At 50.2% G+C, this 27520-nt stretch overlaps 2 protein-coding genes across 7 annotated transcripts in view; both read right to left on the bottom strand.

The window, feature by feature from the left end:
• Positions 1 to 220: 220 nt before the first annotated feature.
• DDOST (dolichyl-diphosphooligosaccharide--protein glycosyltransferase non-catalytic subunit) lies at positions 221 to 10623 on the bottom strand. Its single transcript, XM_008967066.5, has 11 exons — positions 9630 to 10623; positions 9314 to 9424; positions 4520 to 4606; positions 4095 to 4198; positions 3859 to 3953; positions 3044 to 3137; positions 2653 to 2801; positions 2057 to 2204; positions 1281 to 1401; positions 1051 to 1157; positions 221 to 958 (listed from the first exon to the last, which is right to left on the bottom strand). The coding sequence occupies exons 1-11, from the start codon at positions 9832 to 9834 to the stop codon at positions 809 to 811; spliced, it is 1371 nt and encodes a 456-aa protein (XP_008965314.1). The 5' UTR covers positions 9835 to 10623; the 3' UTR covers positions 221 to 808.
• Positions 10624 to 10688: 65 nt separating this feature from the next.
• Positions 10689 to 27520, bottom strand: part of KIF17 (kinesin family member 17) — a 54542-nt gene continuing 37710 nt past the window's right edge. For 2 of the 6 annotated variants that reach the window (XM_008967065.4, XM_055097223.2), the window contains exons 12-15: positions 20351 to 20609; positions 18835 to 18905; positions 14645 to 14762; positions 12289 to 13196 (exon numbers count right to left, since the gene is read on the bottom strand). In XM_008967065.4, coding sequence (XP_008965313.1) covers positions 13018 to 13196; positions 14645 to 14762; positions 18835 to 18905; positions 20351 to 20609 — 627 coding nt within the window. In that variant the 3' untranslated portion in view covers positions 12289 to 13017. Of the gene's footprint in view, positions 10826 to 12276; positions 13197 to 14644; positions 14763 to 18834; positions 18906 to 20350; positions 20610 to 27520 lie in introns of those variants that run through there. The other 4 variants (XM_055097222.2, XM_055097221.2, XM_003814400.4 and 1 more) reach the window with 4 other exon arrangements.

Genomic DNA, 27520 nt, shown 5'->3' with positions numbered 1-27520 from the left:
TTCCATTTCAGTGATTCCCACCCCTCGGTCTACTAGCAACAACTTTCTTGTAGCCTTTGAGGAGACGTTAGGGAGAACCATCATTTCACAGTTAAAGAAAGACAGTCCAGTCCTAGGCAAAATTTCATGAAGCCACTTAGGATTTTGTATCCAGTCAGTCATCACCCACAGCAACCCCCACCCACAGCCATTAGCAAACCAGGACCGGGGCCAGGTGAAGTTTGAGGGCAACATCTCGCTTTATTTTTATTTATTTATTTATTTTTTTTTTTGAGACAGAGTCTTTCTTACACTGTTGCCCAGGCTGGAGTGCAATGGCGTGATCTCAGCTCACTGCAAGCTCTGCCTCCTGGATTCATGCCTTTCTCCTGCCTCAGCCTCCCGAGTAGCTGGGACTACAGGTGCCCACCACCACGCCCGGCTAATTTTTTGTACTTTTAGTAGAGACGGGGTTTTACCGTGTTAGCCAGGATAGTCTCGATCTCCTGATCTCGTGAGCCGCCTGCCTCGGCCTCCCAAAGTGCTGGGATTACAGGCATGAGCCACCGTGCCTGGCCACGTCCCTATTTTAGAAATGAGAGTGACTGCACATAGCAAAAATGCCACTTTTAGCAATTCAAAGTGGAAAACCTTCTTTTATATAAAAATTATCCCGACTCCCACCCCTTGGCTCTCAGTGTTGCATCTCCCACAGAGGTAAAGTTGTGCCATTTTCCCACGGCTTTAAACAAAGCAAAACAAAACCACCAATCCTAATAACCCCCCTCCCTGCCCCGTCTCCACGCTGTGCGGAGAGGGCTCTAGCCCCTCAGTCGGACTTCTCCTTCTCCTTCATGTGCAAGAAGACGATGCTGAAGATGAAGAGCCCCAGCATCATGGAGAAGGCGCTGGCGTAGTAGGGGTAGGCTGAGGGGATGAAGCGCTCATACTGCGTGTGCTGGAGTGGCCGCACGGATACCTGCAGGAGGACAGAGGTGGCAGGACCTGGCCACTGCAGAGCCCAGGCAGGGCACATGCTAGCTGAAAACAGAAGCTGTCACCTGTGCTTACCTGAGTGGAAGAGTACAGGTGTGTGTAGCCTAGCCGGTTGTAATCCACTTTAAACTGGAATACACCATACACGTCGGGCAACTTGAACTGAACACTGTATTTGCCACCTGCGGAAGAACCAACAAGAATAACCGGGAGGGGTTTCCCAGAGCTTTTCCTGGTTGGGCCTCGAGAGCGAGTGAGGCCTGAGGCCGTTTCTGGCAGCATCCTTGTGCAGGAACTACACTCACCTTTCTTCTTCAGGAAGGTCCTCACAAAAGGATCAATGCGGACAAACTCCAGCTGAATGTCATCGCCATCAAAGGGGACCCATTTGCCATTTGAGAGCTGCTGGATCACGATGCTATACTCCTGAGATAAAAGGCCAGGTTAGCCAGGGCTGACCATGACTGGAGGCCTTCCACCACCTGCAGGCAGAGCTGCACTTAATTCCCACCCGACGAACATGGCAGGAATGCCCAGGAGCTCAGGAGACCTGCAGATGCCCCTGCCACCCGGCCCTGATCAGTAACCAGTCTCTCTCCTCAGCAAGGTTAATCCCCCAACACAGCATCTCTGCCTCTTCTCTGAAGGCCCAGATTCCTTCACACAGTATTCATGGCCCATCAAAGTCTGGACCCAAACCACCCTCCTGCCCCGACATGTGCCAGGCACTTTCAAGCATTCATGCTTCCATATTCGCTTTCTCTTGCCTAACAAATTCATCCTAATGACCTATTTCTCTTATTAAGTCCAACTTCCTGGGCAGAGTTAATCAGTGAAGCCCCTCCCACTGCTGCCCCCCATAGCAAATACACACACCTCTTCAAAAGAAGTGCTCCTATTAGGACATCAGTTTTCACGCCAGGCTCTGCATCTCACCTGGCATGCTTAGGTGTAGGGATTAACTTATTCATCTTTATTTATGCCCTTTAGGCCAGCACAGAAGTGTTCAATAAGTGCTTCTGAGCTGAGCTCAGTCAGCTTGGCAAACCCTTTGGGCCCTCCCACCCCAAACATCTCTTACCACTAGGTCAGTGACAGTGTAGGCATTGGGTGGGGCTGTCTCGCCCACCCGATGATGGGACACAGGCCCCACACGGAGGACACCCTCCTCCTTGAACACCCAGCGGGAGAGAGCCACAGCTAGTTCATAGTTGCCTGTCTGGGAATACCTGCAGGAGGGAAACAGGAGCAGCTTGGGCACCAGAGCCACCTTTCCAGTGGTGCCTGATGGGCAGGACCACTCATGTCCACCATGACAGTACCCTAGCGAAGTTCTGCCTGTAGGCCTTGGGCACCTAGGGACTCATGGTTAAAGGGAACGCAGGAAACAAACGAAAAGATATGGCTGGTTGGTTGTCATCTGCACAACAAATACACAAATTTCTAAAAGGAATGGTGGAGGTTAGGGATCTCTAGATAAGTCACTACTACCTTAAAAAATTGGAAGTGCCAATACCAGCAATATAGCAATAAAGCCCTGAAATAATCTGACAGCACCTGAAACACTCAGCCTCTGACACTTTTAGCTAAAAGCCTCCTTCTTCCCCTTCTGAGTCCTCCCCATATACACAGACTGCACCACCCGGATCCCCGGCCCCTGAGCCTCCTGGCAGCTACCTCTGGGAGCCAGGCGCCGCCTTCTGCACTGCTGAGTTGAAGAAGGAGTCGCTGAAGAAGTCGAGGGAGCCGCTGAAGATGACGCGGGCATTGTTCCTGGCCTGGAGCCCAGCAATGAGGAGGGTATTCTTCCCCACCGCATGTGGATACTGGGAACAAAACGAGGCTGTGACCCAAGCAGTTCCAAGTAAGGGAAAAGCTGCCACGCTTCCCGAACAAGAGGACAGCAGGCCAGACCAAAATGACCCTGGCCCTAGCTGAAGGGGGAGCCTGAGACCACACCGCTTCTGCCCATGCCCCACCCCACCAACTAGTCATTTCCTTCACCTCAGCCAAATGTGCTGTTCTGCTTCATTTTTATTTCAAAGCCTCAAGGTTGTGAAGCCCTTACCTGGGTGATAGGCTTGTCCGGGAAGAAGGAGTAAGAGGTGGAAGAGCCCGTCAGGATGTCCAGCACCAAAGGGTTATCAGGATCGGCCACCATCCTGCAGCAGGACGAGAGCAGCCCAGCACTGGCCCCAGGAACTGAGCCCAAGGACATAGGATCCCCGAGAGCCAGTTCTTCCCAGGAATGAATCCTTTTTTCTTAATTGCCAACCACTTAGCTCTTGTCTTGATATGACAATGGAGTCTGACTTGTTTTTGTTTTTCAGACAGACCTCGCTCTGCCACCTGGGCTGGAGTGCAGTGGCACAACCTTGGCTCACTGCAACCTCCGCCTCCTGGGTTCAAGCAATTCTCTTGCATCAGCCTCCCAAGTAGCTGGGACTACAGGCACACACCACCATACCTGTCTAATTTTTGTATTTTTAGCAGAGACGGGGTTTCACCATGTTGGCCAGGCTGGTCTCAAACGCCTGACCTCAGGTGATCTGCCCACCTCAGCCTCCCAAAGTGCTGGGATTACAGGTGTGAGCCACTGCGCTCGGCCAACTTTTTTTTTTTGTTTATTTTTTTTTTTTAAAGAGAGGAGTTCTGTGTTGCCCAGGCTGCTCTCAAACTCCTGGCCTCAAGTGATCCTCCTGCCTAGGCCTTCCCAAAGCGCTGGGATTACAGGTTGAGCCACTATACTCGGCCTTAATATAACAAATTAATCCCATCTATGTACCCTTAAAGAATTACAATTTTGCCTTGATTTCCCAAAAAAATTAAGTGACCCCTTCTTCCCCTAGGTTTCTGCTGTCCTCTCCCTGCTCACTCACTCACCCAACACCTCGAAAGAGGATGGGATTTAGAGATGATTTCCCAACGATGGTTGGGGCCTTCAGCAGGTTTTCAGTGTCAGCCACGATGAGCGTATGCTGCAAAGAGTAGATGGAAAGGTGGGTGGTCAGGAAAAGGTTCCCCAAGCCAGGGAGAACCTCCTCACGCTCTCTTGGCTTTTGGCTAAGCAGAGCTTTGCCATATGTCCCTGAAACCTGGAAGGTGACAGGCCTGATTACCTGGCCAAGGTCTGAGATGTCATAGTTGTGATGGTCAATGACAGCCGTTTTCTCCTCGTCAAACTCAATCCCGCACTCACTGCCCAGCTCTCGAAGAGGGTCACCTGCACAGACCGAAGAGACACCTAGCTGAGCCCTTACAGGGGGGCCTTGGGCCAAGTGTCCTTGGCTTCCCTGTGACTCCCTCTCTGTCAGCCCCAGTGCCCTGCAGCTTCATCCAGCTGGGCTCAGCCCCAAATGGACCCCTGGACAGCAGTGTGGTATTCTGCCTCCAGAAGTCAGATTCTGAACTGAGAAAACAGTTCCCTCACTGACTCCCCAGCTAAGGCCCACCCAGTGAATGCTAATTTGGCAGCTTCTGTTTGTAATGCTCTCCAACTCCCTGGAGAAGTGGAAAGCACCAGAACCTCCCAGGTCGGACTCACCAATGTCGGAGCTGGCAGCTACCAGCACACTGCCTCCACCGTCAATAAAGGCACTGATGGTCTCCACGTTGATGTTGCCTCCAAAATCTGAAAGCAGGCACCAGACACAGTGACCCAGAGGTCTCCTCTCCCTGCTCCTCTGACACTGGCAGGGAGGGGACATGAAGGGCAGAGCAGCCACGATCACTCACAGAGCAGCACCCTCTGGGGGCCACAATGAGGGAGAGGCTTCCCACACCACATCCCAGAACGGGCAAGGCCCCATCCTCGCAGCGTGAAGACTCAAAATTATGGCTCAGAATTAGAAACTTCTGGAGGTTTGGAGGAAACAGTCAAACATCCACTAATTGCACTGGTCAAGTAAGCTGTACACATTTCAACTCACATAGGAAATATGCATTTGGAAATGCCGTACTGCCCATATTTCATCTCATCACCTGCACCTTTCACGCTAGTGATGCTGATCACTGGAGCCAGTTTCCAGAGCCTGTCAATTCCACCCTGTCTAAATGGTCTGAGGAAGAGCACTTCTGCATCTCCAGTGATGCCATCACTTGACAATAGTACTCCCTGGTCTGGCATTAATCCATTTTTCCCTATTAATCCTACAGATTATATCCATGACATCTACAACGGAGCTACCCAGTACACTGCTTTTTAAAAAGTGATCACCAAAAGGGCTCATTAATTTCCAACATTTGTAACTGTGAGATCCTATCCTTTTCTGGTCAATTAATTGGATCATGTGACTACTGCCATAAGCATCTAAAACTAGCACTGGGTGGGGCTATTTGAGGCTCCAGAGTCTCCCCAAAGTGTACTCTGATGTTCAACCTAAGGTAATGAAGACAGTGCTCAGTAATCCATTTATTCATTAAATGAGTAATTCTTGTGAGCCGAGAAGAAAAACAAAGTGGACAATGTGGGAGGGGAGCTCTTGTGCCAAGGTTGTTTAAGGAAGACCTGCAAGTGGCATCTGAGAAGATGTAAGCGTGAGCCAGGCAGTCTGTGGGGTCAGAGGATTCCCAGCATAGTGAACACCAGGTGCAAAGTCCCCGAGGGGGGTGGGCACGGTCACCAGCAAGGGGCCCAGTGTGGCTTAGCTGGAGAGAAAGGAGTGAGCAGCAGGAGGTAAGGCCGGGTGAAGTGAGGGCCCAGGCTGCGCAGGGCTCTGCACCCCACACGAGGGCCCTGCCGTGGGGAGCCGCTGGACGATTCTGAGCAGGGGCCTGGCAGGATCTCATTCCTGTTTTTGAAGGATGATCCTGGCAGCGGGGTAGAGACTAGGGTACAAGGGTGAAAGTGGCCATGGTGATGGGTTAGAAGGCCACTGTGAAAATCTAGGCAGTGAAGAGTGCTGAGCCGACCTTGGAGCAGCAACAGAGGGAGGCGCGGCAGGCCTCCACGCCTTCTGATGGCACAGCCGCAGGGCCTGCTGATGCTTCGACAGGGGCATTAGAAAAGCTCCAAGGAGTCTGGCTGAGCAACCGGAAGGACGGACGTGCCAATTTCTGAGACTGGACAGAGAAGTGTGTCCATTAGACCCTCAGTAGCAGGTGGAAATGACTTTGTAAAGATCTGAATATAAGAGCCCTGTTTTTTGAGGGGTAATCTTCAGCAGAAAACTAAAAGCGCCTTACCTGACTGACTTTCAGGCATACGCAGAAGCTCCTATATTCTCTACCTCTGCCTCTCATGCTACATTCAAAAAGCCATCTATCTACTCTCCTTCGGAGAGGCCAGGCAGTCTTGGACATTCCAAAAGCAGCCTATTGGCACAGTGCAGTGGTTTGCAATCTTGGCCGATTTTGCCCCTCAGAGCAATGTCTGGAGACATTTCTTCGCTGTCACATAACAGGGAAGTGGCCACTGGCATTAATGGGCAGAGGCCCGGGGTGCTGTTAAACACCCTACAGGACACAGGACAGCCTCACTATAAAATTATCCAGTCTGAAACGTCAAGAATGCACCTGTTGAGAAACTCTTGTAAAGTTGACAGAACACAGGCTTTGAAATTGAGACCACCTGGAGTTAAAACTAGGCAAATCCCTTCACCCTTCTGAACCCACTTCCCCATCTATAACAGGAATCCAGTTTTTCCCGGGTATAGAGGATGTGCTGAAAATTTCTTCCCTTGTAGACATGATTGCCAGTGACCTGGGAGCCTTCTGATGCCAGAGGGCAAAGAAGCCACTGGGGCACAGAGAGGGAAGCCAGGCCAGCACTCACTCACCTGAGAGGGTGACAGTGACAGTAGTCATGGGACGAGGGCAGGGCCCTGGGAGCAGACACCAAACCCCTACCCCGAACCCTGCCCTGCAGCTTCCTCCCAAGGAACGCCTGAGGATTTCCCACAGCAGCACCTTCCAAAGTGTGGAACCCACTCCACCAGAGGCAGAAAAGGCAGCAACGCGAATGCGGGAACCGGGCTTTAAATAACCTTGAATCTCAGAGACAGAAAGTTACTCCCCTTCCTTATTTTTCAAGCTTTCTCCATCAAAGAGAATGTCTTAGTTTGATACTAGTTGTTAGAGCTTCTAATGCTTGCTAATCTCCTTTTTCAAGAGGGAACCTCAGGTTCAAAGCCTTCGGTAGGCACCAGTATCTGGCTAGAACTTACGGGTGTTGTTTTTATTCTATTTATAGTTACCTTCTACGTACATCAAGTGATGACACTGGATTTCCATTTTCGGTGGTAATTCTGGGCTCGCTATTGGTTCCCTTTTAAAATGTTGTTTTAGTTTTTTTTCTCTTTTCTTTTTCTTTTTTTTTGAGACAGGGTCTTGCTCTGTCGCTTAGGCTGGAGTGCAGTTGGCATGATCTCAGCTCACTGCAGCCTTGACCACCGAGGGTCAGCAATCCTCCCACCTCAGCTTCCCCAGTAGCTGGGACTACAGGCATGCACCACCACGCCCGGCTAATTTTGTTCGTTTTTTTGTAGAGATGAGGTCTCACTATGTTGCCCAGGCTAGTCTCAAACTCCTGGACTCAAGCAATCCTTCTGCCTCGGCCTCCCAAAGTGATGGGATTACAGGGATAAGGTATCATACCTAGGCTTTTTTTTTTTTTTTTTTTTAAGCAGGTCAATTTGAAGAAAAATATTAGGTAGTTATTAGCACAGGAGATACGTAACATGGTAAAAACCATGAAGGACGTGTGCAAATGATTAAAGTTTGGGAAACACTGTTTTACACTCTCTGTCGTTTCTCCCACCAACAGTATCCTCTCTCAGCCCTCTCCCGAGCAGTCTCATTCACTGCTTTTTTCCTTCTGACCTATACAAGCTGACAGTGCCTCCGCTTCATCTTACATCCTGACACAGGGTTTGGTAACTCATTTCAGGTCTTTATTTCCTCAAAAACAGACTGAAAAAACTCCTCCAGGGCAGACTCCCTATCCTTAAGATCTCACCCAGTCCACTGTAAGGTACCTATTTCAAAGTTTCAAACACAGCAAAAACTTGGCAAACACCAGTTACTGCACCAAAGCCTCCATTCACCTGCCCAGTCATCAGAAGATTTCAACTTCTACCAATTTGGGGTGACATCCGCCTAACTAATCTTGCCTCCAAAAAGCCAATTCCAAAAGCACATGTTGCAAGGGAGTTGGGAGTGACACAGTAAGTAACAGAAGCCTAGGGAAAATACTTGAGGGATTCGGTGGAACTGAATCTCACATGAACTACAGAGAATAAAGAAGCCACGTCCCAGTTATTCAGGAGGCTGAGGAGGGAGGATCACTTGAACCTGGGAGGTCGAGGCTGCAGTAAGCCATGATCGCACCACTGCACTCAGCCTGGGGGACAAAGCAAGACCCTGTCTCAAAAAAACAAACAAACAAAAAAGGCACCAATGAAGAACTTCCTAAGCTTCATCAACTGAAGGGAGGAAGGCAGTCCTGTCTTACCCAGACAGGGACAACTTGAGTCTTTTAAGAAAAAGATAAACTGAAGCAAATAAAGAAGAGAATGACTAACATGCTCACCAAAAAAGTATGGCAAAAGAGAAATAGCCAAGGAGCTGGGGATGTTCAGTCTGAAGGAGAAACAACCGAATAAGCTGTGATTATGTGAAGGCTATGCCTGCAAACAAGATAAGCATTCTATCTATTCTCTAAGGTGCTAGGGAGCATAAGAACAAAATAAAGCAGGAGACAATATTTCTTAATATAAGAACTTCTTAACAGAATTGTTCAGTGGTGGAGTGGATTGCCTCGTAAAACAGGAATACTCAAGTATCAACTGGATAATCTGGCCAAGATATTCATTCTGTTAAACGACTAGCCCTCTGCAAGGCTGCTGGACATATTTATCCAGCCTCAAATGGGAGGAGGGGTGGGGTGGTAGATAATTGCTAAGGCTCTTTTTTCAGCCCAAGACTATGAATCTATCTGAATTCTTAAGATCAACTGCCACAATGCACAATGCCTCTTTATAGCAATCCATATTAGTAACAGGCCATTTCCTCTTTCCACCCAGGCAAACCCAACCCAGGAGCTTTCCATCTTTTTATCAGGCCCTTTACAGAGTAAACTCCCTTCTCAGCAGAGCAGCAGGGCCCTGGGTTCCATGGTCTGCAGCAATACTTGACTCCACAATCCTTAGCTGTTTCTTTTAGAAAGATGTACCCTCCTAGGGTCAGGTCAGAAATGAGCATTTTCCTTATCTCCGTGGTAGCACCATCCAGGACTGGCAACCCATCCTGTGACCCAGGACATGCCCAAGAACCAGAAGAAAGCAATCCATCAAGTCCCGGGTCTCGAATTCCAGTGCTAGGGGCGACGCGGAACCCTTACCTTCTACCGAAGGGGAGAAAATGATGAGATTGTCATAGAGGAATTCCCCATACTTTATGAGAGACAGGCTGGGGTCATCAGCGGTCTTGAATGTGAGCTCAAAGCCCCGGTCTGGACAAGAAAAAACAGGTAGTTGAGGAAGACGGGACGCGAAGGGAAACCCCTGCTGCAGACATCGCGGACCCGCACGCCAAGCGGCAGGCCAGACCCGGGCGGCCTGCTCCAGGAAAGGGAGTGGGAAGGAGAGTGGTCAATGCCCTCGATGCTGTACCAACCCCAGGCCCCCACACGCTACCCCCTCGGACCCCGCTCTCACCCTTCAGGCTCCGGAAGAAAAGCGAATGAGTCTCCCGCACGTTGAGGTTGTCCAGCAGCACTAAGGTGCGGGGTCCGCTGGCGCAAACCGCGCCAAGCAAGGGCAGCAGCAACCAAAAGAGGGCCCAAGCCCGGGCCGCGGTGCTGGGCTCCATCTTCCTCCTCCTGCCGAAGGACCCAGCACCTGCACACCGGAAGTACCCCATCTACGGTAGCCCAATCGCGGCTCGTGCCCGTGGAGCACTACCCGGAAGTGATCGGGATACGCCGCGGCTGGGCGCCCAGAGCCGCAGCTTTGGCGGTAAGGAGCGGAGAGCGCCGCCGGAAGTGCCCTGGTGGGAGGCGGATTCCTTGAACCCTATTGGTGGGAGTGAATCAAGGCCCCGTCCCCCTAAAGAAAAGGCTCAATCAATCCTAGAGAGACAGCTCTGCAGCCGCGGCCAATCAACGAGGCCGAGCGCCCTTTGCTCCGCCCAGGCCGGCCTCCCGCCCCCTAGTCTGGAGCCCGCTTCCCTCTGGAGCTTGCGGGGTCCTCCCTGGGCTTGACCGTCGCGTCCTGGACAGGGTGTTTGGCCACCTTCTTGCTGGCGGGGTCTTCACTGGGCCTGGGAAGGCTCGGGACCAGGAACTAGGCCCCACCTCCACCATCTCTAGGGAGGAGGGGTTGGAAGAATAAGATCAGGGTCAGGGCACTTGGAGCCTCCTTCCTGCCGCTCACGGCTCCAGGGCCCATGGCATGGACGGGCCTGTGCTGCCCAGCTCGGTGGCCCACGCTGGAGACTGTGGATGGGCAGTAGACTGGCCTAGCGATGGTTCCATTTCCAAGCTGCATCTCTCACTAGCCGTTACCCGGGCATTGCACTTCTCTCCAGGACAGTTTCCCTGGCTGTAAATAGGACTAAGGACGAGGTCCAGCTCCGCTGCTTATCTGTGTGCCTTAGGAACAGCCATTTAATTACCTCATCTCTGGGCTCTTGGGAGGAACATGGCAGGTTTTGAAGCACTTAGCGCCGGGCTAGAGTGAACATCCATTCAATAATGTGGCTCCCACCTCTTCTAGGTTAATACAGAGGCCACCCGGTTCATCTCAGACCTGCCTTTGTCCACCAGGGATTTAAGTAAAAACTACCACAAGCAGCAAGACTTCCACCGTCCTCTGGGTCCCAACCACAATCCTGAGGCCAATGGTGACGGCAACTGTAGAGACAGAAGGTAGCAGTTCCTTTCGGACACTTGTCCACCAACCCAAGAATGGAGCAAAAATCAAAACCTCCCTCCATACATCTTCTTAACGGACTCTACTTGCTCTCCATTCCCACTGGCTCTGCCCCAAGTTAAGCCTCTGCAGAGTTCCTGGCTCCTGCAACCTAACTCCTGCCCTTCCACCCTCGACACACAGTACCACATCCGCCCGCCTCTAATTCAGAGCCAACAGTGTTAAACTGTTAAGAGTCGGCCACAGCACAGGGACACCCCAAGGCTCTTTGCTCTCAGGTCTCCACCTACACTCATCTCAGCAGCCTCGTCCCCTCTCAGTCCTTGCTCAGGGCTTCCATGGAACAGGAATGGCCCAGCCTTTAACACCCTGAGTTCCACACCTCCTGCCTTTTGCTTTGCAGCGCTCTCCGCCAGGAGCGCCCTCCTTACACCCCCATCTTAAACCTCCTGGGATCTTCTCCATCCTTTCTGGGAGCCCCACCCAGCACTGCTCCCTTCAGAAAGGCACTCTTTGTTCCCCATAAAGACCTGATATCGACCAGGCGCGGTGGCTCACACCTGTAATCCCAGCACTTTGGCAGGCCGAGGTGGGCAGATCACTTGAGGTCAGGAGTTCGTGACCAGCCTGGCCAACATGGTGAAACCGCATCTCTAATACAAAAAATTTAGCCGGGCGTGGTGGTGGGCGCCTGTAATCCCAGCTACTCATGAGTCTGAGACAGGAGAATCGCTTGAACCCAGGAGGTGGAGGCTTCAGTGAGCTGAGATTGCCCCTGCTGCACTCCAGCCTGGGTGACAGAGCGAGACTCAGTCTCAAAGAAAATAAAAATAATTTTTAAAAGACCTGATCTCACCGGCTCTGACTCAGGACGTACTGCTGCCTGCCTCTGGCTGGATATCTCTGTAGTTGTCTAAACACCCCCACCCCAGCTTCTCAAGAGTATGTACTCCTTGGCCCAGGCATGTGGCTTGTGGGGCCTGCCATAGAAATTGATACAAAATAGGGAGGAGGAGGACTAACACAGAGCACCTGCTATGCCCCAGGAGCTTTACATACTATCTCATTTAATCTTCACATTAACCCTGTGAGGTGGGCGTTATCCCCATTTCACAGATGAGGCTCAGAGTGAAATGAGGTTCCAGGACTGTGCCAAAGGCCAAGCCTTTTCCCTTAGATTGTGGAGCCCCCCACAGGACTGGCCTGGGATAGAGTGCGCAAGGGGAAGGCTGTGTCCTAGGTACCCCCCTATGTGGGCACAAACAGGGCGGCCTGGATTCATTTCTGGCTATATCAGGACACCCAGTCCCAGCACAGCCCCCAGGACTGTCAAAAGCTGGGCCCTTTTCTGGCCTCAGTGAGACATGGCCCTATTTTCCACAACAAAGGGTCTGCTTTCCTGGGTCACAGGTCCTTCGAGAATCTAATGAAAATTCAGACGCTCTTCCCAGAAGAATGTACTCACTATTATAGGGAGCTGCAGAAACCCTGGAGGTCCCAGGCAAAAGAACCCTTTTTCCAGAAAGAACTTCCCTGGAATAGCCAGGCCACAATGGCAGGGAGGGGCCCCAAGTGACACTGTCAGAGGGTCAGAGAAGGGGAGCTTATCTTAAAAGCAGTTTATTGGGCAGCTTAATGTGGAGTGGCCTTCCTTGGGCCACAGACCAGCCAGGGGTGGGCAGTGCAGGAAGACCTGCTGTGGGACCCCTGTGCCACCCCATGGGGCAGGGCAGTGCTTAGGAAGTGGGGCCAGTCAGACAGAGGCACAGTTCCTTCCCAGCTGATATTGAGCTTCCTCCACGTGGCAGCTGCTGCCCTCTCCATCAGGGCTGGTGAAGGCCGTGAAGCAGGTCTCAGGCTTTGAGGCAAAGACCAACACTGGTGGGCATGGGTGTGGGCTCCGTGGCAGGTGAGCAGACGGAAACACTGATGTGGTATGAACAGCTGGAGCAGGCCTCTCTAAGGAGGACTATACAGCCTCCGAGGGCTCCTGCCCAGGGCGGAGGTGGGCTCTCTGGGGAACAGGGAAGGGAATGTGTCTTCCCAGGGCTGAGGGAGCCCTCAGGCCCCGGAGCGCTGTGTGGCAGGTGGGAGGAGACCTGGTTGGGGCTGCCCTGGGAGGGCCTGGCAGTCTCTACATGCCCATAAGGCAGGCAGTGGCAAGCAGCTGTGCTCACAGAGGCTCACTGCCAAAGTTGCTTTTGCTTTTCTTACGCTTGGCCTTGGTGAAAGGGATGTCGAGGGACTCGAGGCGGAAGGGCCGGGGCTGGGGCATTTCAGGGGCCTGGGTGGGTGGGATGGCAGAGTTGTTGCTGAGTGGGCAGCTGAGGCCTGGTGGCGAGTTGTGATGTGCTGTGGGGAAGAGGGCAGAGGTGCTGGTAAGCCAGGAGTGCGGGGATGGAGAGAAAATGCCCCAAGTGGGTAGGATGGAGAGCCTGGCCCACCCAACTCCCGCCCCCTCTGCCCAGCCAGAGGCCCTGGCCCTGCAGCTGGGACCCCAGGCTCTGCGAGGCTGCTCTGGCTGAGGTCTCAGACCCAGCAACTATGTCTGCATCCAAAGAGGCTGGGCTGGGGAGTTGGGGTTTTAAAGCATCAGACTGAGGCAGCCTGGGATCTCAAGCCAGACAAGTCTGGGTTCAAAGCCCATCTCCACTGCTTCCTATAACCTTAGAGAAGCTGCTTCCTCTCTGAGCCTCAGTTTCCTCATCTGCAACATGGGCACAATGCCAGGCATTCAATTAATCCTATTTCCCCCCCACCCACCCCACCTTATTCCTCAACTCTACCCATTCTGTCTCTTAAATAACCTCAATATATAGAACTCAAATTTGCTCTTTTTTTTTTTTTAGAAAAAGTCTTACTCTCACCCAGGCTGGAGTGCCTCAGCTCACTGCAACCTCTGCCTCTCGAGTTCAAGCAATTCTCATGCCTCAGTCTCCCAAGTAGCTGGAATTACAGGCATGCATCACCACACCCAGCTAATTTTTTTTTTTTTTTTTTTTTTGAGACAGGGTCTCACTCTGTCACCTAGACCGGAATGCAGTGGTGCGATCTCGAATCACTGCAGCCTCCACCTCCCAAGCTCAAGCGATTCTCTTGCCTCAGCCCCCTGAGTAGGTGGGATTACAGGCACACGCCACTACCGCCCGGCTAATTTTTGTATTTTTAGTAGAGACGGGGTTTCACCATGTCGGCCAGGCTTGTCTTGAACTCCTGGCCTCAAGTGATCCACCCACTTCAGCCTGCCAATGTGCTGGGATTACAAGGGTGAGCCACTGCACCTGGCCAAGATTTGCTTTTTATTGCTATTTTATTGGAAGCTCTGCGGGCTTTGCTTTCAGTTTTAAAAGCAGATAAAATGAAGTGATGCTTAATTCTTAAAAGCGTGTGTTGCATTTGTGGCCCTTGATAAGTGAAGTCAATCTGCATTTGGAGGAAGTCACAATGCTGGCATGTGACTCGCCAGGAAGCTGGCGCGTAACTAGTGAGGCCTAAACCCGTGCATCCCCAGCCAGGCCCCTGAGCCATGCACTGAGTGCCTACTGGGGGCCAGGGGAGACAAGACTGGAGCAAAGAGGAGACTCTGTACTGAGCACCAGCCCCCGGGCTGGGCCGTTTCCTCACCTCGTATCACCTAATCCTAAGAAGTTGGTGTTACCCCCCTCATTTTGTAGCTAAGGAAACTGAGGCTCCGAGAGGGAAAGGAGTTTTTGAACCCAGGTCTGTCTGACTTCAAAACTATCCCCTTCATGCCTCTCCCAGTTGTGTGGAGAGGGTGGGGACAGGGGAGGGACACTCACTGAGGCTCTTCCTGGCGTCTGTGCTGAGGATCTGGCTGGCCCGCTTAGATCGGAAGTAGTTGCTGGCAATGTTTTCACTGTTGCTCCGACTGAGCATGAGCCTGTAGCGGTCCTCCTCCTGCCGAGATGCAGATGCCCGTGGTCACGCCCCCTTGTTTGTGCCCCTGGCACAGGGCTCCCCAGCCTCTGGCATCCTGGGGCAGTGGGGGCCGCCCCGAGCTTCCCCCAAGTTGTCACAGGGCTGGAGCAGGCACTGCCCATTCTGGTGTACCCTACACCGTAGATCCTGGACTCGGGGGTGGGATCCCAGGCAGCTCGGGGCCAGGAAGTCAGTCTCCAGCCAAGCCTGCACCCGGCCTCCCCTTCCTTGAGATGGGAAGTGCCTTATTCTGTCCTACAAAGCTCAAAACAGGGTGTCCTGCCAGCTCCAACGGGGGGGCCGGGGTGATACACAAACCCCAAATCTATCACAACCTGTTCATAGAATAGGCAATGCGTTGCTATCCTCAGCTCACAGGTACATTTGTGATCATTAGAACTGGAATCCAAACCTTCTTATCACCAAGAGCTATTATTTTTCCCCACTATTATGGACTTGTTTTCTTCAATCTAAATCTCCCTTTTCAGGGAATTGTCCTTCTTCCACTTGACATCCCAGTGGGGTGAGCATTCATAGTGCCCTATACTACATCTGACTCCCACCCTGTTGTTACACAGCTGGACATGTGACCCAGACTGCACCAATCACAGAACCACATCCTCCTAAACACAGTAATTGGTTCAAGAGCAGACACATGACCCAGGCAGAGCCAATCAGAATCTCTCCCCAAGCTCTAGTTTCAGGATGCTTTAAGACAAGGGTTTCCAACCCCCAGGCCATGGACTGGTACCAGTCCCTGGCCTGTTAGGAACTGGGCTGCACAGCAGGAAGTGAGCGGCAGGTGAGCAAGTGAAGCTTCATCTGTATTTGCAGCTGCTCCCCATCACTTGAATTATTGCCTGAGCTGCACCTCTTGTCAGATCAGTGGTGGCATTAGATTCTCATAGGAGGGCAAACCCTATTGTGAACTGCACGTGTGAGGGATCCAGGTTGTGCTTCTTATGAGAATCTAATGCCTGAAGATCTGTCACTGTCTCCCATTACCCCCACATGGGACCGTCTAGTTGCAGGAAAACATGCTCACGGCTCCCACTGATTCTACATGATGGTGAGTTATATAATTATTTCATTATATATTACAATGTAATACTAATAGAAATGAAGTCCACATTAAAGGTAATGCACTTGAATCATCCCGAAACTATCAGACCCCCCACCCCGTCCTGCCCTGTGGAAAAACTGTCTTCCACGAAACTGGTCCCTGGTGCCAAAAAGACTGGGGACAGTTGCTTTAACAGACCAGGCCTCTCTTCCTTTTGGATCACCAATGGCCAGCAGCCATCCTTCCGGCCATGTGGAGAAAGCCTTCAGTTAGCATACCAAGGGAAGCAGGAACAAGAGGTGAACACATAGGCCAGGAGCAGTGGCTCACGCCTGTAATCCCAGCACTTTGGGAGGCCAAGGCAGGTGGATCACCTGAGGTCAGGAGTTCAAGACCAGCCTGATCAACATGGAGAAACCCTGTCTCTACTAAAAATGCAAAAAAATTAGCTGGACGTCGTGGTGCATGCCTGTAATCCCAGCTACTCTGGAGGCTGAGGCAAGAGAATCGCTTGAACCTGGGAGGCAGAGGTTGCGGTGAGCTGAGATCGCACAACTGCACTCCAGCCTGGGCAACAAGAGTGAAACTCTGTCTCAAAAAAAAAAAGAGGTGGCCGGGCGCGGTGGCTCATGCCTGTAATCCCAGCTCTTTGGGAGGCCAAGGTGGGCAGATCACGAGGTCAGGAGATTGAGACCATCCTGGCTAACATGGTGAAACCCCGTCTCTACTAAAAATACAAAAAATTAGCCAGGCATGGTGGCAGGCACCTGTAGTCCCAGCTACTTGGGAGGCTGAGGCAGGAGAATGGTGTGAACCTGGGAGGTGGAGCTTGCAGTGAGCCGAGATTGCACCACTGCACTCCAGCCTGGGTAACAGAGCGAGACTCCGTCTCAAAAAAAAAAAAAAAAAGAGGTGAAGACAGACACAGACCCTGACTGTTTCAGCCCCTAGATCCAGCCGTGCCTGAAACTGGTCCACTTACATGAACTAAAAAATTCCCTATTTTTCTTATGGTTGTTTGCTTTGGTATCTATCGCTTGGAGCTGAAAGCATTCTGACATAACCTCTTTGTGGTCCCAGATTAAGAATGTCTTTTTTCCTGGCAGCAACTTTCCCTTTTTTATGAAGCTGCCAATCAAGCTCTAGACCACCATGAGTGGCCCCTTGCAGCCTGAGTTGCTCAGCCAGAGATGTTTGGTTGGAATTCATTAGCCTAGGAGTGGTCTTATCATAACTGTAAAGGTATATTCTATGTGGGTTTTCTGAAATATTTGTAATGGCTTAAGGCAGAATCAGCTAATTATGGCATACAGACCAAATCTGGCCTGGAGACTATTTTTGTAAATAAAGTTTTATTGGAACACCATTCATTTGTGTATTACCTGTGGCTGTTTTTGTGCTACAGTGGCAGAGTTGAGTGGCTGTGACAGAGACCACATAGTTCACAAAGCCCAAGATATTTATGATCGGGTCCTTTACAGAAAAATTTTGTTGACCCCTTGTTTTGAACAAAACTCTTAGAGTTTCTCTGTTAACTTAGCTGGTAGTTATTGTCCCCAGCAGCCACCAGAGGCCCAGACACAAGGACACCAACAGGGGGTCCAGCTGCCTGGGTCCCTCTCTGGTGGCCCTGCCTAGCCTGAGGATCTGTAAATAATAACAACTTTCATATCATTGTTCATGGAGTTGTGTCATGGAAGCTGTGCCTGCTGACCAGGCCACCCCAAGGGACTGGTGGACTCCCGCTGGTGCCCTTCTGTCTGGGCCTCTGGTGGCTGCTGGGGACAGTAGCTCCCAGCTAACTTAAAAAACTGGAAGAGTTTCGTTGAAAACACCCCGCTTAGCTGGGCACAGTGGCTCACGCCTATAATCCCAGCACTTTGGAAGGCTGAAGCGGGCAGATCACGAGGTCAGGAGATCGAGACCATCCTGGCTAACACAGTGAAACCCCGTCTCTACTAAAAATACAAAAAATTAGCCAGGCTTGGTGGCGGGTGCCTGTAGTCCCAGCTACTTGGGAGGCTGAGGCAGGAGAATGGCTGAACCTGGGAGGCAGAGCTTTCAGTGAGCCGAGATCGCACCACTGCACTCTAGCATGGGCGACAGAGCGAGACTCTGTCTCGAAATAATAATAATAATAATAAATAAAATAAAATAAAATAAAATAGAGGCCGGGAGTGATGGCTGATGCCTGAAATCCCAGCACTCTGGGAGGCTGAGGCAGGAGGATCACAAGGTCAAGAGATCGAGACCATCCTGGCCAACCCGGTGAAACTCTGTCTCTACTAAAAATACAAAAATTAGCTGGGCATGGTGGTGCGCGCCTGTAGTCCCAGCTGAGGCCAAGGCAGGAGAATTGCTTGAACCTGGGAGGCAGAGGTTGCAGTGAGCCAAGATCGCACCACTGCACTCCGGCCTGGGTGACAGAGCAAGACTCCATCTCAAAAAAAAAAAAAAAAAAAAAAAAAAAAACCACCACCACCACCCATGCTTTAAGAACATGCATTTCTGTTGCACTATAAAATATAGGAGATAGGTCTTGCCACTGAGCTTAGAAAAAGAAAAAAAAAAAAAAGACAGAATATGAGAGACGGGAAAATAAAGTGACTTAGGAATCCCAATTACTGCTTCATGAACCCTGTGAGGACCCTTTTGGTCTGAGGATTACCAGCAGGAAACCAGAATGTGCTGCTTGTCCTCTGAGTTTGAGGCTGAAGCCTCTGTCCTTCACCGGCAAGACGGGCCACCAGAACCATCTACTTTCCCTTGGTATTTATGACTGTGAGTACCTTTGAATGAGGGCCAGAGGGGGTTGAGGGTCTAGGTGCCAATGGAGGGACATGAAAAGGATCCAGCCTTGGCCCCTTCTTTAATCCTTAGGCGGGAGGAAAGTGGAAAACCAGCTCTCCGCAGTAACACTGACCCACAGCACTGGGGGCAAAGCCCTCCCAGCCCCCGACACCCCACTCCCTCTCCCGCGGTCCTCACCATGTTCGGCTCGCCATTGTCTGCTGCAGAGGTTTTGCGGGCTGGTTTGTTCTGTGGCCCAGTTGAAACTGCTATGAGAAAACAAAAGCTGAAGTCACTGCTGCCTGGTGCAAGGCCTAGAGGAGGGCACAGGTGGAGGTGGGGGTCAGGCCTGGCTCAGGCTTAAACAGGGGAGGACACTTCCCAGCCCAAGCCAAGGGATAATTTTAAGAAACAGACAGCAGGAGGGGCTCAGGCACCAGAGAAGACCCTCATCTGCTTGCAGGCAAGACAGCAGCCAAGGGGCTTCCAGGCAAGACAGCAGGCGAGGGTGGGAACAGACAGGAAGGCTGCTGCATCCCAGAGCATGTGGGAAATGGAGCGGGCTGGGGTCTCAGCAGGGATGGTGTCAATAAACATCAGAGATGTTGGACCTGGATGAACACTCTGAGCAAGAGGGAGGACTCCTGGGGGGCACTGCAGGCTCCCCAAATGGGCAGAGTCAGGTCCACGGCTGGAGAAAGAGCCACAGCATGTCTGGCTTTACTCTGAGACTCATCAGAGGTGAGGAGGCTTTCAAGGTCATCTTATCCAACCCCTTCTTTGTAAAGAAGCCCAGAGAGGGACAGTGATCTTCGGAAGGCCATACGGGAGGTCAGCAGCAAGAGCGGAAGCGGAACCAGGCCTGAAACTCTGAACTGTGGGTTTTGATCCACGGTCCTCCCACTCACTGCTGTGACTGTGACTTTGGACCCTCTGAGATTGTGTCCTCCTATGTGAAATGGGTAGAAAACCTGTCTTCTCAGGGCTGTCGTAAGGATGAACCAGTGACAATGCTGATTAGGATAACAATGACATGCAGCGAGCATCACTATGTGCCAGGCACTGCTGTAAGGGTTTTCTGTGTATTAACACATTTCTGGTTTTTGTTTTTTCGGGGTTTGTTTTGAGACAGGGTCGCACTTTGTTACCCAGGCTGGAGTGCAGTGGCACGATCTTGGCTCACTGCAGCCTTGACTTCCCAGGCTCAAGTGATCCTCTCGCCTCAGCCCCCAAAGTAGCTGGGACGACAGGTACATGCTGCCATGCCTGGCTAATTTTTCTATTTCTTTTTTTTAGAGACAGGGTTTCACCATGTTGGCCAGGCTGGTCTCGAACTCCTGGACTCAAGCAATCTGCCAGCCTTAGCCTCCCAAAGTGCTGGGATTACAGGCGTGAGCCACCATACCTGGCCTATTAACACATTTCAAGCCTTACAGCAACTTTAAGAAAGGTGCTGTTATTCATCCCCATTTCACAGATGAAGACACCGAGTCCCAAAAAGGGCACACAGGGAATGGTGCTGCCAGAATTCCAACCCACATCTGTCTGCCTCCAGAACACACCACTTTCTCAGAGTCCTGATGCATCAGGTACCCAGGGTCACGTGTCTGCTACACCCACAGCCTGCAAGGAGAGGCCCACGCTCCCTGCCAGTCTGCAGGATGGTAAGCCGTGAAGGAGGGAGGGGAGGGCAAGGGCCAGCCAAGCTCCTGACCTACTGGGAGGCTGGTTTTTGTGATGACGGGATGTGGGATCTTCCAGAAGCCGTTATCTTCGTCCCAGCAGGACTCACGCAGAATCTTCTCCAGGTTGCTGTAGTTACAGTCCCTGCGAATCAGGGGCTGCACCTGCTCCAGGAGCTGCTGCAAGAGCATGGAGTCACGCTCCTGCCGGCGGATGGTGGCCAAGTAATCGATCTTCTCCAGCTGAAACTCGGACTGCAGATCTTTGATCTCCACCTCTGCTGCCCGAAGCTGAAAGCAAAGGATGACAAGCAGTGAGCAGGGAAAGATACCTCCCCTTCCGTCTAACCACCCTGTCCACTCACTGTCCTGCCAGCAGCCACGCATCGTCTGTTCATTGGCCTGATCAGCCATCCATTCTCATCCCCACCATCCATCCAGCCATCCTTCCCTCCATCCATCCATCCATCCATCCACCTCCTCTCACATCCACTGATCCTTCCGTCTATCCAATCACCCTGCTGCCTCTCCACCCAGCATTTAAATGAGCACCTAATGTGTCCCCCCAGCCCTGCAAAATGTAGGGGAAAAGTTGATCAGCAATCCCAACAGCCAGCCCCTCAGTCACTATCTCCCATTGTACATTTTATTCAGGAGCCTTTGAGAAATCCCCACATCCAACACCACAGTTCTAAAGGATATCAGAGAATTGCACAAGTGACATCTCTAAGGAGGACAACAGGCACAAACTCTCCGACTTGACAATCCTCACTCTCCCACTGCCACAGCCCTGTGTGACGGTGTGACAAACACTGGACCTAAACAACGGACCTAAGAGTAAGACCCACCCTGATCTGATCAAGGGTTCCAGATTCTTTTGGTCTCCTGCTCAAGTCTGCCAGACCGGTCCCCCGGTCCCTCCTGAGCACAGGTGACTGCCAGCCCCAGCCATAACCACCCTCTCCCTGAGCCCCAAGACTACCTGGTGCACAGTCTGTTTCCTCACAGTCTGATTAGTAAAGAAGGATGTTTGAGGCAGGGCGTGGTGGCTCACACCTGTAATCCCAGCACTTTGGAAGGCTGAAGTGGGTGGATCACTTGAGGTCAGGAGTTTGAAACCAGCCTGGCCAACATGGTGAAACCCCATCTCTACTAAAAATACAAAAAAATTAGCCAGATCTGGTGGCACACGCCTGTAATCCCAGCTGTTCAGGAGGCTGAGGTAGAATTACTTGAACCCGGGAGGTGAAGGTGAAGATCACACCAGTGCACTCCAGCCTGGGCGACAGAGTGAGACTCTGTCTCAAAATAAATAAATAAATAAATAAATAAATAAATAGATAAATAAAAATAAAAGAAGGATGTATGAATTCATGCACTGATACTCACCCATTTGAGAACAGCTGGCAGGACATGGGTGGGCAGGACAGCCACAGAGAGGCTGGTGCACAGGGGTTTCAACTGGATTAACAATGTTCCACTTCTTTTGTTTGTTTGTTTGTTTTAAATAGATACGAGGCTCACTTTGTTGACCAGGCTGGTCTCAAACTCCTGGACTCAAGCAGTTCTCCCATCTCAGCTTTCTGAAGTGCTGGGATTACAGGTGTGAGCTACAGTGGCCCAGCCTGCTCCATTTTTTTTTTTTTTTTTTTTTTTTTTTGAGACAGATTCACTCTGTCGCCCAGGCTGGAGTGCAGTGGCATGATCTCAGCTTACTACAACTTCTGACTCCAGGGTTTGAGCGATTGTTATGCCTCAACTCCCAAGAAGCTGGGATTACAGGTTTGAGTCACCACGCTCAGCTCATTTTTTGTATTTTTAGCAGAGACGGGGTTTCACCATGTTGGCCAGGCTGATCTCAGACTCCTGACCTCAGGTGATCCACCCACCTCGGCCTCCCAAAGTGTTGGGATTACAGGTGAGCCACCGCGCCCAGCCCTGCTCCATTTCTTAGACTGGGTAGTAAGCACATGGTGTTAGTGGGTATAATAATCATTATATGTTTTTGTACATCTGGAATCACTCACAATAATTTTTGTTTGTTGTTATTTTTTTAGAGACAGGGTCTCACTCTGTTGCCCAGGCTGGAGTGCAGCGGCACCTTCTCAGCTCACTGTGGCCTCGACGTTCTGGGCTCAAGCAATCTTCCCACCTCAGCCTCCCAAATAGCTGGGACTACAGGTGTGAGCCACCACGCCTAGCTAATTTTTTAATTTACTGTAAAGACAGCATCTCCCTGTGTTGCCCAGGCTTGTCTGGAGTTCCTGGCCTCAAGCAGTCTTTCTGCCTCGGCCCCTCAAAGTCCTGGGATTACAGGTGTGAGCCACTGCACCCAGCACGATAATTTTTGTAACAGTTTTCTTGAGACATAATTCATATAATTCATATGCCATAAAATTCTCACTCTGTCACCAAGCTGGAGTGCAGTGGCATGATCTTGGTTCACTGTAGCCTCGACCTCCCAGTCCTCCCTCTCTTCCAGTCCTCAGCCTCCTGAGTGGCAGGGACTCCAGGTGCATGCCACCACATCTGGCTAATATTTTTAAAATTTGTTGTAGAGGCAGGGTTTCCCCCATGTTGTCCAGGCTGGTCTTGAACTCCTGGGTTCAAGCGATCCTCCCACTTTGGCCTCCCAAAGTGCTGGGATTATAGGCATGAGCCACTGCACCATCCAATTTATCCCTCTTTTTTTTTTTTTTTTTTACGTAACTTGTGCTTTTGGTGTCATACCTAAGAAACCACTGCCTAATCCAAGGTAGCAAAGATTTACACCTACGTTTTCTTCCAAGAGTTTTACAGTTTTGGCTCTTACATTTAGGTTTGGATCCATTTTGAGTTAATTTTTGTATGGAGTGTGAGGTAGGGGTCCAACATTATTCATTGGCATGTGAATATCCAGTTGTCCCCGCACCATTTATTGACAAGACTGTCCTTTCACCACTGAATTATGTTGGCATCCTTATCAAAAATCAATTGACAGGCTGGGCATGGTGGCTCACTCCTGTAATCCCAGCACTTTGGGAGGCCGAGGCGGATGGATCACCTGAGGTCAGGAGTTCGAGACCAGCCTGACCAATATGGTGAAATACCATCTCTACTAAAAAATACTAAAATTAGCCAGACATGGTGGCATGTGCCTGTAGTCCCAGCTACTTGGGAGGCTGAGACAGGAGAATTGCTTGAACCTGGGAGGCAGAGGTTGCAGTGAGCCAAGATCACGCCACTGCACTCCAGCCTGGGTGACAGAGCAAGACTCCATCTCAAAAAAAAAAAAAAAAAAAAAAAAAGGGCCGGGTGCGGTGGCTCATGCCTATAATCCCAGCACTTTGGGAGGCTGAGGAGGGCGGATCACAAGGCCAGGAGATCAAGACCATCCTGGCTAACACAATGAAACCCCGTCTCTACTAAAAAATACAAAAAATTAGCCGGGCATCTTGGTGGGTGCCTGTAGTCCCAGCTACTCGGGAGGCTGAGGCAGGAGAATGGCGTGAACCCCGGAGGCGGAGCTTGCAGTGAGCTGAGATCACGCCATTGCACTCCAGCCTGGGCGACAAAGCGAGACTCTGTCTCAAAAAAAAAAAAAAATTAATTGATGACTGTAAATATGAGGGTTTATTTCCGGATGCTCATCTGTATTCCTTTGATCTGTGTGTCTGTCCTCATGCCAGTACCACACAGTCTTGATTACGGTAGCTTTGTAGCAAAGCTTTGCAACCAGGAAGTGTGATTCCCCTCACTTTGTTCTTTTCAAGATTGTTTTGGCTATTTTGAGTCCCTTGAATTTCATTGTAAACTTTAGGATCAGCTTATCAATTTCTGCAAAGAAACCAGCAGGAACTCTAATGGGTATTGCCTTGAATCTGTAGATCAGTTTGAGGAGTACTGACCTCTCACCAATATGAGTCTGCCAATTCATATGAACATGAGATGTCTTTCCATTTATTTTGGTCTTCTTAATTACTTTCACATTTTTTCATTGTTTTTGGAATGTAAGTTTTGTACTTCTTTTTGTATAGCTGGGCATGGTGGTGCACATCTGTAATCCCAGCTACTCAGGAGGCTGAGGCATGAGAATCACTTGAACCCAGGAGATGGAGGTTGCAGTGAGCGGAAATTGTGCCACTGCACTCCAGCCTGAGACTCTGTCTCAAAAAAAGGAAAAAGAAAAAAAGAAAAGACAATATCGAAGCAGCTCCTCACACATGTACCAAGATAAACTCTAACTAGATCATTAATTTACTTTTTTTTCTCTACCCCTGTGACAGATTAAGGATCAGAGATTTAAATGTAAAAAAGACGAAACCATAGAAGTTCTAGAAAAAAAACATGAGGGAATTTTCCCATGATTGAAAATCAATATGCAATAATTTTTTAACAGTTGGTCAATTTGACAGAATCTAAAAATTGAAAATTTTCATATGGCAAAAATACCATAAAGCACAGTAAAAGACAAACTGGAAAAAAATTTACAATTTATATCACAGACCAAGAGCTAATATTCCTAATGTATAAAGAGTTTCTACATGTAGAAAAGAAAAAGAACAACACCCTAATAGAGAAATGAGCAAAAGAAATAAAAATAGTTTGGAGAAAAACTGCAAATGGCCACAAAACATATGAAAAACTATTCAACACTGCTCACAATAAGAAAAATGCAAATTAAAACTGATGCTAGGCACAGTGGCTCACGCCTGTAATCCCAGCACTTTGGGAGGCCAAGGTGGGGTGGATCACTTGAGGTCAGGAGTTCGAGACCAGCCTGGCCAACATGGTGAAACCTTCTCTCTACTAAATACAAAAAATTAGCCAGGCGTGGTGGCACATGCCTGTAATGCCAGCTACTTGGGAGGCTGAGGCAGGAGAATCACTTGAACCTGGGGGGCGAAGGTTGCAGTGAGTCGAGATTGCACCATTGCACTCCAGCCTGGGCAAAAGAACGAAACTCCATCTCAGAAAAATAAAATAAAATAAACAACAACAACAACAACAAAAAACTACACTGAGACATTATTTCTCGCCTAACGAAGTGGTAAAAATCCAAGTTTTAGGGGCTGGATGCAGTGGCTCATGCCTGTAATCCCAGCACTTTGGGAAGCCAAGGCAGGAGGATCACTTGAGCCCAGGAGTTTGGGACCAGCCCGCGCAACATGGTGAAACCCTGTCTCTACAAAAAATACAAAAATTAGCCAGGCATGGTGGTGCATGCCTGTAGTCCCAGCTATTCGGGAGGCTGAGGTAGGAGGATCACCTAAGCCCAGGAGGTTGAAGTTGCAGTGAGCTGTGATCGTGCCACTGCACTCTAGCATGAGCAACAGGGTGAGACCTCATCTCAATAAAGAAAAGGAAAATCCAGGTTTTTGTAAATATACTCTGTTGGTGAGAAACACATGGATACATGCTAGTGGAAATGCCAAACAATACAATCCTTATGGAGGAGAAGTTGGCATATCTAGTGACATCGAGCAAAATCACACTTGCATTACCCTTTGTCCCAGCATCCCTAGTTGGAGGAATAGATTCCAAAGAAACCCACCAAGAATACAGAAGTCATATGCACAGGCTGTTTACTACAGCAGCCTTTATTATTACAAGATATTGGAAACACCCCAAGTGTTTATCAAGAGAGGACTGACTCAATAAGCAATGATCCAGCCTCACGATGGAGAGCTATGTAGTTGTCAAAGAATGAGGAGGCCAGGCGTAGTGGCTCACGTCTGTAATCCCAGCACTTTGAGAGGCCGAGGTGGGTGGATCACCTAAGATCAGGAGTTCAAGACCAGCCTGGCCACCACAGTGAAACCTCATCTCTACTAAAAAATACAAAAATTAGCCGGGCATGGGTGGTGCACGCCTGTAGTCCCAGCTACTCGGGAGGCTGAGGTGGGAGAATCTCTTGAACCCAGGAGGCGGAGATTGCAGTGAGCCGAGCTCAGGCCACTGCACTCCAGCCTGGGCAACAGAGCGAGACTCCGTCTCAAAAACAGAAAAGAATGAGGAGTATCTCTCCATACTGCTGTGACCTTCAGGATACTATACATTGTTGTGTGAGAAAAGCTAGGTAGAAGAAAGCGTGCACTAGAGCTACTTTTATCTAAGAAAGAGATGGCACGTGTGTTCTTGTGTGTGTGTATATTGGTCTGTTTTTACAATGCTCATAAAGACATACCCGACACTGGGTAATTTATAAAGAAAAAGAAGTTTAATGGACTCACAGTTCCACATGGCTGGGGTGGCCTCACAATCATGGTGGAAGGTGAAAGGCACATCTTACATGGTGGCAGGCAAAAGGAAAATCAGAACCAAGAGAAAGGGGTTTCCCCTTATAAAACCATCAGATCTCATGAAACTTATTCACTACCACAAGAACAGTATGGGGGAAACCGACCCCATGACTGAATTATCTCCCACTGGGTCCCTCCCACAACACATGAGAATTATGGGAGCTATAATTCAAGATAAGATTTGGGTGGGGACACAGCCAAACCATAACAGTGTGTATACACACATACGTACATATTTCCTTATACAAAAAAAATTTAAAAATAAAATAAAATAAACAGCATTCTAGGTACCTGAGGATGAAAACATCCATCTAAGCCTGAATCTCTCCAACAAGACCTCCAAAAAAACATGCAGAAGAACCAGGAGAGAAAAATAAAGCCACCCTTAACCAGCCTACAGCATGACCTGAAGACAGAGAACGCTGGAAGCTTTGAATCACATGGAAGTACAGAGATAAACCCCCCAGTCCAGCAGACAGCCCCGGAGCCATCCCATGGGGAGGTAAGCAGAGAGCATCCAGGACAGCATGGGGCGAGGAGGAATGAGGTGATGGAAGGCAGGGTGCAGTCCCTCCACAAGGAGCAAGACAATCCTAAAAACGGATCTGAAACCTGAAAATGAGAAACTGATGGAAGAGACCAATACGTGTGCAGGACCAGAGGAGTTAGTCTCCGGAAGGTGCTGCATTTAGAAGTGGGAAGCGCCCTTGAGGTGGAAACTGAAAGTCCTGCAGAAACAAGAGAAAACCACAAAAGACAACCACCACCAAAAAAATAAGCTTTCACCCCCAAGATTTTTGCCCCCTGTTTTTGTGCCTGTGAATATGGTATCTTCCTTGGCAAAAAAAAACAAAAGGACTTTGCAGCCAGGTGCAGTGGCTGATGCCTGTAATCCCGGCACTTTGGGAGGCTGAGGCCGGC

This window comes from Pan paniscus, chromosome 1, assembly GCF_029289425.2.
Source record: "Pan paniscus chromosome 1, NHGRI_mPanPan1-v2.0_pri, whole genome shotgun sequence".
In the NCBI taxonomy this organism is placed as follows: Eukaryota; Metazoa; Chordata; class Mammalia; order Primates; family Hominidae; genus Pan; species Pan paniscus.
The sequence above is the reverse complement of the archived record's forward strand: the minus strand, read 5'-3'. Positions and strand labels throughout refer to the sequence as shown.

Bases quoted from the DNA above. Each gene is read 5' to 3' on its own strand.
- DDOST (XM_008967066.5), bottom strand. From the start codon at position 9,834: ATGGGGTACTTCCGGTGTGCAGGTGCTGGGTCCTTCGGCAGGAGGAGG. The intron at 2,802-3,043 runs GTAAGGGCTTCA...TTTTGTTCCCAG, and splicing joins CGGACAAGCCTATCACCCAG to TATCCACATGCGGTGGGGAA. The intron at 2,205-2,652 runs GTAGCTGCCAGG...TCCCTCCTGCAG, and splicing joins GCGGCGCCTGGCTCCCAGAG to GTATTCCCAGACAGGCAACT.